The sequence below is a fragment of the Epinephelus moara genome, chromosome 5, assembly GCF_006386435.1.
Source record: "Epinephelus moara isolate mb chromosome 5, YSFRI_EMoa_1.0, whole genome shotgun sequence".
Taxonomy (NCBI): Eukaryota; Metazoa; Chordata; class Actinopteri; order Perciformes; family Serranidae; genus Epinephelus; species Epinephelus moara.
In genome coordinates this window covers 21,852,754-21,867,147 of record NC_065510.1, presented here as the reverse complement: position 1 = coordinate 21,867,147, position 14,394 = coordinate 21,852,754, and the positions used below count along the sequence as shown (strand labels likewise).

The 14,394-nt window shown below is 42.7% G+C and overlaps 1 protein-coding gene and 1 non-coding gene across 2 annotated transcripts in view; both read left to right on the top strand.

Annotated features, from left to right (window-relative positions):
• hhip (hedgehog interacting protein) overlaps positions 1 to 13,032 on the top strand; it is a 35,188-nt gene extending 22,156 nt beyond the window's left edge. Inside the window, exons 10-13 of the mRNA XM_050044217.1 lie at positions 396 to 541; positions 1,815 to 1,896; positions 10,182 to 10,330; positions 10,439 to 13,032. Of these exons, the coding sequence (XP_049900174.1) occupies positions 396 to 541; positions 1,815 to 1,896; positions 10,182 to 10,330; positions 10,439 to 10,635 (574 nt within the window). The 3' untranslated portion in view covers positions 10,636 to 13,032. The remainder of the gene's footprint in view (positions 1 to 395; positions 542 to 1,814; positions 1,897 to 10,181; positions 10,331 to 10,438) is intronic.
• Positions 9,531 to 9,603, top strand: trnaf-gaa (transfer RNA phenylalanine (anticodon GAA)). The gene has a single exon. It is a non-coding gene; the product is annotated as a tRNA-Phe (tRNA).
• Positions 13,033 to 14,394: the final 1,362 nt, after the last annotated feature.

The following is a 14,394-nucleotide window of genomic DNA, read 5'->3' as shown; positions in this document are numbered from 1 at the left end:
ACAATGTGTGGTCGCTTAATTCTGTGCCTCATTACAATCTGAGGGCATACTGTTGTGGCTAAGTGAAGGCTCCGGCATGATGTTTGTTTTGAAACTAAAAGCCGAGGTCTTAAATAACACCATGTGAGACATGGGGTGGAAAAGGAAGATGGGTCAATGAACCATGACACAAGAAGTAAAAGTTGTCCCTGTTTTCAGATCTCAACTGTAATTTGCCCAATACTGCTGCAAGTGAATTGCATTGTTGTTCTCACTTTTACAGCAACTTATAAATGTAAGAAATGTGTGTCTCATGTATATTACATCATAAAGCAGTACAAAACTAACAGTCTGAGATAACTGACAAAGTAACGACTGTAGTAATTCACCAGCTCTGTGTGTTGTGTTTGTCTCAGTAACCTGCGGATCCTCCAGAAGTCTACATTATCGACATCAGCAAGTGGTGAACAGTGGCAGGAGAAGGCTCTGTGTCTGGGCTCAGCTGGCTCCTGCGGCTCCATGCTCGTGGGACACATCTTGGGTTTCGGAGAGGATGAACTAGGTCAGAGGGGCAATGATAAGAACTTTACGCAGTTATGCAGACTATCTGTTTCTTCTCATATTTTCAGTCTAGCCCTCTTCCTCTTTTCTCACTTCCTTTGTTTTGTTTTTCCTCTCCAAGTTCACATGAGTGACAGCTATGTGTTTACTTATTTTCTGAAATCACCTTGGGGTTTTAAAACATGGACCCTTGAAGGCTTGTTGGCTTTAAATTACGGATGTCAAAACTATGGAAAAATCATGGCTTGTTGTTTATTTATCAATGGTACATATGTGAACATCATGGCGAGGAATTTTCCAGTTGGTTATTTTGAAAGATTTTTTTCACTAACACAGCGTGATGCACAAAAACACGATTGAAATCTGGGAAAGTTGCAACACCTAGCCAACATGGACTAACAGTCACAACTACAGGGAAACTAAAGCCCCTCTTACTCTACCTCTATGGCACATTTTCAACAGGATATTAAATAGGGCATACTTCCTCCTGGATTAATTGTCATTTCCATAAGATAGCAATGATACTCCTAAGACCCACTTATGAGCTGCGTGTCGGGCCACCTACAAGGTTGTGTTTTGCATAGGTAGAGATGTGTTACTATTTACCTGGGGGTACTGCCGCATTAAGATAAGGTAGGGTGAGCTGAGGTGAGCGGACTAATATGATACAGAACATTTTTACCAGCTGGACCCCCACCACACACTCACAGAATTATTAACTGTCAGCTCTGGTGTTTCTGATTAAAGTGAACACGTGATGTGGATCACTCACACAGCCATCAGAAATGTTTGATCCCAGTTCTTGCCAGGTCTTGGAGTTATTATTTGACGAGGTATTTAAAGATCCCTGCATTTGATCATGATTTGCAAGTGGTGCAAGAATCATGGAGGGGGTGGGCTTGTGTCCCGAAGTATGGGCCCCACAGACACATGTTTACAATTTGTCCCCTTATGGAATTTTCTTGCGGGCTTGTTCCTCATTAAATTATCCGCCTGGTTCCCAGTCATGAGTATCCAATTGTCCCATTAAACTCTTTCGTAGAGTCCTTTGGCAAGTGCAGCAATGCAGAAGCTGTAGCTACACTCATCCTTCCCATCTCCTCATGTCCTCCCCTTTCATCCTCTTATGTCCTATTGCCTCCTCTCTTCATTTTGGCACAGGTATTGCATGGATGGCAGAAAAGTTTATCATTGAGACATATGCTGCACATTAAAAGTACGCAATGCACATAATGCTGATCGCCCATTTCCATGTGACTGTTCATCTTTTGCAGGTGAAGTCTACATACTGGCGACTAGTAAAAGCATGGCGCAGTCACACAGTGGAAAACTCTACAAGCTGGTGGACCCTAAAAGGTACAATCATGACGTACATTTTCTCTCTCTCTCTCTCCAGGGGGTGGTTTGTTTCTTATTTGAAAAGGGAATTTGACTGAACCATATTCTTTCAACCATCATATGTTTGTAAACCATGGTGGTATATACAGTTGGGTCTCAGTTCAATAAGTGATCCCTCATGTCTTCTATTGAGACTCCAGCAAACTAGCCAACCATCCCTAATTCCATGCTGGTTTTGTTTCATGGTGAAGCTAATATGATCCCACTTACAGTATATCATAAAAGACACTCATGCAGCTGACTCTCATGAAACCACGGATCTATAGTTAATCACCGCAGTGACGTCTTTTCTTGCTCATTTTCCTCCTCAAGTCCTCACTACCTATACACGACCCCTCCACACACACTTAACACATCGCTGTGACCAGAACTTTTGTTGTCACATGACCACTTTCGCGGGCCAAAACAAACGCTGAGCAGTAAGTGGAGAATAAGCACAGCATTTCAAAATGTTAGTGTAAAGTATTGCTAACAGCAACACTGACTTAGCTGGCCGTGTTCACCTTGGTAACTATTGCCTGCTGGTTATTTTCAGAGCGTTTGACAGCGGGGTTTCTTCTGCTGAGAGTAAGGAAAACACAAAGGCACCTGTTGTCAAGCACAGAGACCTCAACATATTTTATTTCAGCTCATGAAGAAACACACACATTTTCATGCATAGAGCACATTTTGTTCATCATTATGTGTGTGGACTTCGGCAGCAATCCAGCACACACACATACACTCGATGCACACACACTAACTTAACTTTGAGCGGTTTCCATCCAGTCTATTTCCGCGCAGTCAAATGCTTAATTAGTTGATGTTAAACAACTGGAATGTGTGGGGAACATGCGCGTGAGTGCAACTTCATAATTCAAACGTGTGTGCGTGTGTCACTTTGTCATAATCCCTACCATATGCATCACAGTATTAGAAATCATCCTGATGGTGATGGATCTATAAACTATTTGTGCAAAGCCAAGTACATGTGAAAAACATTTTGTCACTCAAGACTAGAAAATATGCAGACAGGGCATGAATTCATCCCACATGATACAGTAGGGATGTGTAAGCATTTGTGTCTGATATATTACCCTGGCAGTAAGGAAATCACCGCAAACATAAGCAGACTTTGTAATTCAAACCAAATGCATATTAAGTTTCCAGCTGAACCCCCCATGTTTCTGCCTATCTTCTTATCGGCACTTGTGCAGGAAGTTGAGAGAGTGAGATCCTGCAGGGTTAGGCCCATCTGCTCAGGTCAGTGAGTAGTGTTGTGTCCAACTTTGAAAGTTCTGAATGCACAAGAAAAGTCCCAAAACAAATAGTATTTCTTAAGGCTAGTTCTGATTTGATTAAGAGAGGCAGATAAAGTAAGGGAAGCAGACGCACAGAGGGAGAATTTGCATGCCTCAGAATCACAATAGAAACATATCCGCAGCTGATTATTCCTGGGTGACGACAGTGCCACCCAGGCATTAGCACAATTAATTACACCACAGATGTTTCAAAGGGGGCCCTGGTGGCTTGCTCTGTATTTATGTTTTCTGGCATGGTTGCTGGACGCATTTCTCCCAGAGAACAATTCTTTCCACCATCAAGTGGACTTGTTTAGTCTGTGCGGACCCTGTGGTGTTGGGAGTCTTGACTCCTAATACACTCTGGCTTCGTTATTATGATCTTGTTACAGGGAGGATGGAGAGGGGGTGACGGGGGGAGTAATTGGGGTAGCTAACGTGTCTGACCTCAGCGCGTTATCAAGTCTGGTGGTCCTCCCCTTTTTTCTTTTCCATACTGCGAGGACATCTGGACCCTAAAGCCCCTCTCATAAAGAGGTTTGTTTTAGAGTATGGTGGTTTTTGTGGTCCAGTATAGCATCTAGCGCTGTGTTTTGATCAACTGTGTGTTTGGGAACATAGAGGGGAAAAGAGGAACTGTTAGGGAGGGCGGCAAAGGCTTACAGGGAAACATCAGCCATAAAATCCCTCAGCAGTGTTTGTGTAAACATGTCCTGGCCAGATGACTTCATTTCTAGGTATTTGTTTGTCAGTTGGAGTACCCCTCCAATAATAAATAGGCCACCATGCATTTTGAAACATGCTGAATGTGTGTGGTGTGAGAGGAAGACAGAGACAGAGGGCGAGACGGGACTTGTTTGTGGTATAGCAGTCGGATTGAAATATTTCCTTTCATCATATAGTCTATATATGGTGACTGTGAGATGCAGTTTAAAGTTCTGAATCAGTAGGAAGTGGACCTTTGAGTTTAGATTCTTTTCACTATATTTTGTTTCAAAAGCTAAAAGTTACAATCTTGAAGATCTGCGTTTCGTCCTTTTTGATGGCACCTATGGCAATAAGTGTTTTTTGCCAGTGTGTTTATGAATCTGAGGACTCAAACAGTGTCGCCTGTAGATATACACTTGTTTTTGTTTTATTGTCTGTAGTCCTTGCTCTTTTTTTTTTTTTTTTTTTGTTCAACCACAGCACCTTACTTGCAATGCTAGGCAAGACTGGAAAATAACAGTATGCCACCTCACAGACAAGTGAGTTAAAGAGCAAGACTGTTACATTAGCTCCGGCTTTCTGGCGGACCAGCCACTGCTGGGTGATGGAAAACGCCACGGAAATGTCGCCACAGACACCCAGTTCATAATACTGCAAATGCAAGGGCTTTCGTCAGTGGGCCATAGACATTTATTTAAATAAACAGTTTTCAACATGGACGTGGCTGAGCCAGGGGCTAGCAGCTAACGGTGATAACTCCACAAACAGCACTTAACAACAACAGTGCTGACAGAGCTTATGGTGAGAATGGGCCCGACAAAACAATCCCGATATCAGCAGTAACCGCTGTATGAGCAGCAGTGATGAGCTAGCCAGTGGGATATATACACGCATTAACATGCAGGCATGGCCGGACCGGCTCACCACAACAAACAACAGAGATAGCATGACTTTATTCTCTGCTAGTGACACCATTACTCCACTATATTTTTACAGCGCAATAGTGGTTTACTGCTACATTAATGCTCTGGATGTCGCATGCAGAACCGTGAAGAATGGGCATCCATGCACATATATTTTATCTAAGGCAAGACAAGTTTATTTGTGTAGCACCTTTCAACAGCAACGTAATTGAAGATAGTTTACATAAGACATAAAAAGACTTGTAACTAGGATATAAAAAGACTAAATTGTGTAAATAATACGATGTCTGATGGAGACAGAATATAATTTTTGTAGGTTTTATGACTTTGTTGCTTATCATCTTCTGCTTTTCAGAGATCTACTTTCTATATTAGCCTGACACACAGTACATGAGCAAAGCAGTTGCCCTTAAACTGAGTGAAACTTTGGTTTGCCCATGATTGCCTGTAGGCAGGCATTCACGGGCATGTTTGGCTACCTTTTAGTCCCGTCGAGTCTGCATTTGATAACATAATTATTTATACAGTGAGAGCATTATATTTGTGCCAGGAACAAATAATGCCAGAAAGACCCTTTTCTTTTTGAGAAGAGAAACATACTAACAAACAAAGATATTATGATAGAGGCACAAAACAGGGATTTGTTTCAGCCCCTCTGTGTATATACAATACGTCATGGAAGTCATATAGCAAAGTTAGATGTTTATCATATCATAATTCAAGAGGCACATGTTGCACTCCATCCATGGAGTTGGACAGAGTCAGCCTTACATGTGGCCCTCTGCAATAGTTTATTTGTAGCATATAGAGCCAGACCTCCTGCTGATTTCTGCTGTAAAATGCAATTTGCCTTTCTGTTTGCTACAGCCCCTCTCCAAAGAGAAGAAGGGAAAGCAGTATTATGAAAGACTTCACACTTTCAGGTTTTGTCAGCTGCAGGCTGGGCTGATTGAATTACAGTGAGCAGAGACCTTAAAAAGACACAGTGAACTTCGAATAGGGTCCTGGGACCTCCTTTATGAACTGCATTAGCCATGGAAGTCACAAATCACTGGATGTGCAGGGGAAGGAGACAGCGGGTGCTCATTTGTGGATATATTTATCTGTATGTGTGCCTCTCTGTGTTTTGTGTGTACAGATATAAACTGTGTGGGTGGTGCGTACACGCGAACATGCACATCTGTGAGCCTGTGTGAGCGTGCGGTACGCTAGCTCCCAGCACGCTACAGAAAAAAAGCCTTTTCTTTATTTTCCTATCCCTCCTAAATCTTCCTACATCTCTGCTGTGGTCCTCCCCTCGACAAAGCTGCTTGCCAGTCGCACTGAATAGCCCTGGCTCCTACAATACACAGTAAATTTCTTGCACAATTAAAACAAGGAATGAAGCTACAAAAGAAGCCCCCAAACAATGGAGTCGGATGACAAAACAGCAAAAGAGACCACACTGGGCCGTTTGATTAAGCCATTGTTAGGGCGCACAATGTACACCACTCCACAGCCCTTTTCTCACATATACCTCACGTCAATCAAACTGGCCCTGCGAGCCAACAAGCTAAACACACACACACACACACACACACACACTGATAAACATAATAATCAAGCAGATCAGGAACAAATCTGAGGCAGAGCATCCACACTGCTGTGACGGCGCAGACCTGAATGCTCTGAAGTTCTCTGCCTTATCTGTGCAGCCGTGCAGTCATCCTTTCTCTATTTTCATTTTAATTACGACATGATCTGAGTTGTGTGCAGTGTTTGTATTTTTGTTGTCGTCATCATCTCTCTTTCTGTCCATGTAACTAACTCATGTGGGAGCACTGTCGCCCTTCTCCCACTCCCTCACTCTCACACATACACCACCCCTCCCAAAGTTGATAAATTCCCACAGTGGCTGTTGACCCAGCTGCCTTTGTCAAGTGGCGCTACCAGCAGGTGCTGTTTTCACAGCCACCCTGGCAGTCGTACAGACTGTTTAGTAGCGCTGCTGACCCCTGCCTGCTATTAACAGTGTTAGCTACAGACCCCCCAATCCTCCAGGGACTCTTACTCTTTCTCTCTCTCCCTCTCTTTCTGTTTGCTTCCCTCCTTCGCTCTTTTTTTTTTTAACTACATGCAGCCTGCAACAACAAAAGCCAGCACGGATGGAGTCTGGAGTTGGGTGCTGATGGGAGCATGGGAATCAAACCCCCCCCGGCTCTCCATCCTCCAAATTTAAAGCAACTTTAACACACACACAGTCACAGTATTGTCACTGCCATCAGTCAGTGTGTCTGTCGTAACATTTGCAACATAGTTTTCAAACTTGGACGGAAACACCACAAAACATCGTAGTTACAGTTTACTGAGTGATAGATTTTTATTTAAGGCTGAAATGTGTGTTTTCCCACACAGTCAATCCGGTACAGTCGGTTAAACAAATATTTAATTTGCACAGCTAGTCAGAGCAGGTGAGACACGACAAACCAGATCGATTTTTTCCCACAGCGGAATGCTGAGAGCATCTAAGAGTGAATGCACAGTTAGCTCAACTGGATGTATATGATACAGTGAATTTAAAGTTAGATTTCAGATTTAATATACAAAATGATCTCCCTGGTTGCAGTTCCTCAACTTCATCTAGTTTTGGTTTCCACCGCTGATTGACCGTTTGTTCTACAGCCATGATTGATGAGGCCTGTTTCACACTAACACACACTGACCTCACTACTGATGCTCTTCAGCTCTCACACCACCATCAGTCCACAGCAGTCCAGTTGCCAAGCCTGTGTGTGAAAGTGTGTGTGAGCGAGTGTCCTTCAGTGTCCAGCACATTGTGTTGCCTTGTTAGCTTTTCACTTCACTACGGCAGAACTGTTTACACATCCATAGCTCGCTCTCTCTCTTTTACAAACACACACGCAGACAAATGTGTGTGTGAGTTTGCGGGCAACACGTGCTAACAGACGCTTCACATTTGAACCTGATTACGCACTCGCTGTATTATTTCCAGATTTGTAGAGCGTGATATGAAATAATTCTGCTTCAGCCCATTTGCTGATATGCGTGTCTGGATGTTTGTCTCAATATGGAATGATCACAATATGTCTCTTCGGTGCTCAGACTTGACGCATATGGTGTGGGGATGTTTGTGTGTCTGTGTTTTCCAAATCATGTTTATATCTGTGAGAGCCCTGGATTAACCCTTTGTGATGTTCGGCTCTTCATGTAGGGAGAATTTCAGGATAAAATGAGTCACAACAATACAAGCGCCACATTTGATACAGGTGTCGTTCCATCTTAGACAACAGATTTTCAAGTACGATTAATTGACAATATACAGAAAAACTGCCAGTACATCAATGATAAATCTTTGGAAGATATAGACATATACATATTTAACTAGCTACAGAGATTAAAAACATATGTCTAAATGTGCATCACTTCACATACACATTACATATCAACAAAAGCTGATGGCCTTGTCTATCGTCTGAGATCATACACACAATGTGTGACGGCAGATGTGTTGATCCCACTTGTAGCATGTCTATGGAAACTGTTGATCTGGACAGTAAGAACTGAAGTGTGTTGTTGGGCGTGACTCCTCACTGACGGGCTCTTCCTAACAGACTCATTTACCATAGTGAGCCTAAAAGCAGACACAAGAAGAAGGAAACTATCCATTATATGATTCTAATTAAACAACCTGTGGACCCTGGAAAAGTCATTTCTGTTTTGATCATGACAACCCTGCCAATTTCTCCACTTGGCACAGCAGCTGAGCGCAGAACAAATACATAGCTGATTAGCTGTGTATTGTAACGGGCCAAAAGTTTAAAAAGCGGGTAGAATTTTAAGAACAAATCATCTAAACATGAGTTACAGTATAACCACACACCTTCACACCGCACTGTGCTTGCCTTAGATAAATCAATACCACCTTGTTTACATCTATAATTGTTTCCAGCATAGTCATTATTATTGCATGTGGCTGTTGCCAAAAACAAAAAGATTAAGTCTGAGGTATGTCAGCGAAGACAGTAGAGTATTCAGGCGTTCTTTAAAGGTACACTACGCTGAATTGTTGGTTAGTGCTTGTAAACACACTCTCCAGTGAAAATGAAAATTAAATCCAACCCCAGATTCACTCTTATTTGGCGTTTTCTCTCATTATACTTGCATTTTTTTTGGCACTATGTCTCTTGGATGCCTGCTGTTTACAGTCTGGCACCTGGTCACTACCTTCTTGTAAAGCCCCAAGCTTACCTGAGAGCTGTGGGGGTACACTCCCATAAAAGTCCCAAACACAGGAAATAAGAAGAAAATAAGAAAATGCAGTCAGGGGCTGAGTCTGCAGAAAAATGCAACACTACACACTTCTGCTGGGTCATAAGTGATGATTGAGAGGAATTACTTCTGTGTGAGTCTTTTGTTTTTTAGGACAGTCCTGCATAGTGTACCATTAAGGATTCAAAATGTTAAGGAGTGGCCTGACTCAAGACGTAAGCTCAACATTTAAGCCAATTTGACCACAGAGGCCATGACTTACCCTGTGACCCCAGAGGAAAAAACTTCCATGTTTTTGTGTTTGCTTCCTATTAGACAACTAGAATGACACCCAGCTGTGTTTTGGGTGCCAATTACCGGAGTTGGAAATTACCGACCTATGTGATTTTTAGGATTCTGATATAATAGGTAAGCCGAAACAGCTCAGTTGGGAGAGCGTTAGACTGAAGATCTGAAGGTCCCTGGTTCAATCCCGGGTTTCAGCAGAAAGGCTTTTAACTGCATGTCGTTGTCACACTCCTTGTACCCTGTGTGATGACAAGAAATTTAAATCTAACTTAACATATATGCTAATATTCAAAATCATGTGAATGAGATTGTCAAAGAATGTCCTTAAATTGTGATCCCTAAATACCTCCTCTTGGAAGTTTGCAATTGTGACACATGGGCGGCTGTGGTTCAGAGGCAGCGTGGGTCATCCATCAATCGGGTGGTTCAATCCCCGGCTCCTCCAGTCTGCCTGAACAAGATACTGAACCCCAAATTGCTCCCGATGATGCTTGCATCAATGTGTGAGTGTGTTAAAAACTGAGTAGCAGGTGGCTCCTTGTATGGTAGCCTCGGCCACCAGTTTATGAATGGGTGAATGTGACTCGTAGTGTAAAAAGTGCTTTGAGTGGTTAGATGTCTAAAAAAGCGCTATACAAATGCAGTTTATCAGGGTGTGACTTACTGAAAGGCATACAGCAATAATACCAAACTAATGCCCTACTTTCATTAGCAGGCCATGTGATGCTTGTCTCTGCCACATATTGACTTTCCCTCTTTCTAACAACTGTTGCAGGCCTCATGCCCCGAAGGAGTGCCAGCGTCAGGTGGAGCCTCCAGAGCTGCTGATGACAGCTTGTTCCAGACACTGTAAGAACGGACACTGCACTCCCACTGGCAAGTGCTGCTGCAGTCCCGGCTGGGAGGGACCCTTCTGCCGAGTTGGTGAGTGCCTTTTTATTAAATGTACCTCTGCTGCTTTCAGTAGTAGTATCATCAGGACAAACAACAACAACATGCTCACTATTTCCTCTCTTGTGTCTGTGGCTGCAGCCAAGTGTGAACCAGCCTGCCGCAACGGAGGAGTGTGTATGGAGCCCAACAAGTGCCTGTGTAAGAGCGGCTACTCTGGGGCCCAGTGTGAGAAGAGTGAGCGGGGCATGCCAAACGACCAGGAGAAAGACGGCATACTAGACCACATCATCGACATGACCTCGTACCTCCTAGACCTGACCAGCTACATCGTATAGGGGCGCGCAGAGGGGGGCTGCTCCCCGCTGTCATCCTCAAGTTGACACAAATCTACCTACCACCACCAGCAGACTCTAACGAGGTGTCCTTAATATGGCCTCTTAATCTCCCTCACATCCACACAGGCATGTACACACACACACATACACACACACACACAAACATACAGACACACACACACACACACACACACACACACATACACACAGGATCCCCGTCAGACTGCTTTTCATCCTCATCACGATACCAAACTCTTCCTCTTTTCGCCTATAAGCTACTTGCTCTTGAGCACCAGGCCTGGCATCCAAGCCGTGTTCACACTTCGGAGAGACCTGCAGACAGCAGAGGAGATGTTCGATAAGCACGGCCAAGCTATGGAAGTTCCTCCAAGACATTTCCTCTCTTGTTCAGAAAACGCTCGCACACGGCCGACTCCACACAAACAGGAACTCCACAGGAACAGATCATTTTAACCCAAGACTTTGGATCTTTTCAGGGTTGCCTTACTTATGACCCCCCAAAAAGGAGTTTAAGGCACTTCAGCGGAGACAGTTGATTGTTCAGGGGTAAGGAGCGGCGCGGCTCAAGATCCAATTTGTGCTCATGGTCCATTCAAAACCAAGCTAAATAAATGTACACAGACTTTGAAGGAACACTCTGCACCTCTGAAGTCAATGAGAGTCATGGGTCACATAGAGCCCGCAGTGCTTTGTGCTATACTATCCTAAAGGCACTACCACAAGAGAGATGAACCATGTCGTCTCACTTAGGATGTCGTATTTAGTTTGTGGGCACATTGTCATGACAGTATACAGTGTGTATACTTTGTTTTGCAACACTCACTTGCTATCAATGTACAGAATGGATCTGCGACAGGGGACTGTTACCCACACAGACATAGGAACGACTGAGTGAGAACGTTTTTGTCAAAGCCAGTTTCATACAATCTGAACGGAGTTGTTGGCTCCCATGCACTGTATTCATGTTTTTGTTTCATTCACTTTATTATTCAAAATGAATTTAAACATTTTATTGAAAAGCGCAATGAGAGTAGTTCTAACATTTCACACACACGCACCACACTATCACAGGAATGGTTTTCCTTTCATTGCGTCACACACTGAAAAAGAACCCGAACTCAAAACTACAAAGGGAAGAGATAGCGCGGTGATGTATATTTCCAATAGAGCTTACCTAAGTACTACTTAGCATTGCAAAAAAAAAAAAAAAAACATAGCAGTACTATTGTTATCATAGAGGAGGGTTTATTTTTTTAAGCGTAATAATATATGGGAGAAAATGGTGTTTATAGAAAGCAGTTTTACACTAAGCTTGTCAGTTCATGTCATTTCATGTTCTCGTACTTATACACATGCAGCTTTTTCCTCTGTTAAGAAACGAAGACACATGAGGACGAGTATTTTTTTCTACTTTTCTTTTATGTTCATGCCCCCCCCCCTCCCGTGGTAAAAGTAAAGCATGTCTGTGCCTGCGTAGAGTAATTCAGAGCAGTTGGCTGAGTCCATCTAATTCTCATCCATGACATGTGGTTTCATTACCACTGTCAGAAACGTGTCTCTGTTGTGAGATGATCAAACGTCTCATCGGGCCACCAAGTCACTGTGGAAGCTGCTTGCAGTCAGAGGCAGATCTTAATCTGCAGAGAGAAGATTTAAGATTAACATAAGAATCTGTCTAATGGAGATAATGTCGATTGAACGTTACACTCTAATGAACATCTGACTCCTCTAGGTGTAGTCAGAACTCAGACTGGGATCGTCTGGAGCCATATTGATGTGTTGTGTCTTTTCAGATGCCAGACAGAAGTTCATACAGATGCAGCACACACACATGCATGCCCAAAATCTGTTCAACTTTCTTATTAAGAACTTTGATCTTCAATCATTTAAATTCCATTTAAGGAGTCTCGACAGGACCATCAGTCGTGCTAACAGTTGCAGTTTTGCTCTCCTCCCAACTTTTATTTTGAAAAACAAGTTTCCAAGCATCATTAATTGAAGTTCAGTGTCAGTAAAAGATGTATTTGTTCTTCATCTCCCGCCTTGCTTGTGTTTGCTGAAATAAATCAACTCTGCCTGGTCAAAATGGAATTCATGCTGTAAAATGGAAAATTATAATTTTTTTTAGCACTTAATGTGAAAGTTGCATTGTAGCTGCTGAGACGGCGTGGTGTGAATAGAATAACCATTTTCATTATTTAAGTAGTTACACAAATAAAATAATTATTTAAGTTCTTCTATGTTGTTTTTACCATTGTACTGTATGTGACAATTTTTTTTATTCCTGTATTGTAAATAAAACTAGGGATAACTTTGTTTCTCTACAGAAATATCAATATGTCTATTAAAATTTATAGCATGTCTGAAATATTTGCCTCTCCTTTGTTTTTGGTATTTACTAATGGTAAAACTTCAGGTTTAATTAATTTCTGAGGACGTTTTTATTGAGTTAACTTTAATTACTGGAAAAGTAGAAGTTTTCTCTCGAAAAAAGTTCACTTTAAACCTGAGTAAATATTTATTCAGTAGTCATGTATCATTGCAAACTTCATTCTTCAACTATGTTAAATTCTTAATGAAACAATCACATGGCACGGCCCAGTATCAGCTTATAATCATATCAAATGACCGTCATCAGCAGATGGAATTGTCCAGTTGTTATGAAAACGTAGATGTTAAAATTTAAATTTTTCTGAGCACTTAAAGCGCCTGTCCATGTGGGCTTATAAGCTCACCAGCCACTTCATCAGGTGCACCAGGCTAGTACCAGGTTAGACTCCCTTTTGCCTTCAGAACTGCCTTAATTCTTCGTGGCATAGATTCAGCAAGGTGTAGAAACATTCCTCAGAGATTTTGGTCCATATTGACATGATAGCATCACACAATTGTCAGCTGCACACCCATGATGTGAATCTCCCGTTCCACCACATCCCAAAGGTGCTCTATTGGATTGAGATCTGGTGACTGTGGAGGCCATTGGAGTACAGTGAACTCATTGTCATGTTCAAGAAACCAGTTTGAGATGATTTGAGCTTTGTGACATGGTGCGTTATCCTGCTGGAAGTAGCCATCAGAAGATGGGTACACTGTGGTCATAAAGGGATGGACACGGTCAGCAACAATACTCAGGTAGGCTGTGGTGTTTAAACCATGCTCAGTTGGTACTAAGAAAATCTCCCCCACACCATTACACCACCACCAGCAGCCTGAACCGTTGATACAAGGCAGGATGGATCCATGCTTTCATGTTGTTTACACCAAATTCTGACCCTACCATCTGAATGTGGCAGCAGAAATCCAGACTCATCAGACCAGGCAACGTTTTTCCAATCTTCTATTGTCCAGTTTTGGTGAGCCTGTTTGAATTGTAGCCTCAGTTTCCTGTTGTTAGCTGACAGGAGTGGCACCTGGTGTGGTCTTCTGCTGCTGTAGCCCATCTGCTTCAAGGTTCAACATGTTGTTCAGTCAGAGATGGTCTTCTGCAGACCTTGGTTGTGTGTGTTATTTGAGTTACTGTTGCCTTTCTATCATCTTGAACCAGTCTGGCCATTCTCCTCTGACCTCTGGCATCAACAAGGCATTTTCACCCAGAGAACTGCTGCTCACTGGATATTTTCTCTTTCTGGGACCATCCTCTGTAAACCCTAGAGATGGTTGTGCGTGAGAATCCCAGTAGATCAGCAGTTTCTGAAATACTCAGACCAGCCCGTCTGGCACATTCAAAGTCATTTAAATCAG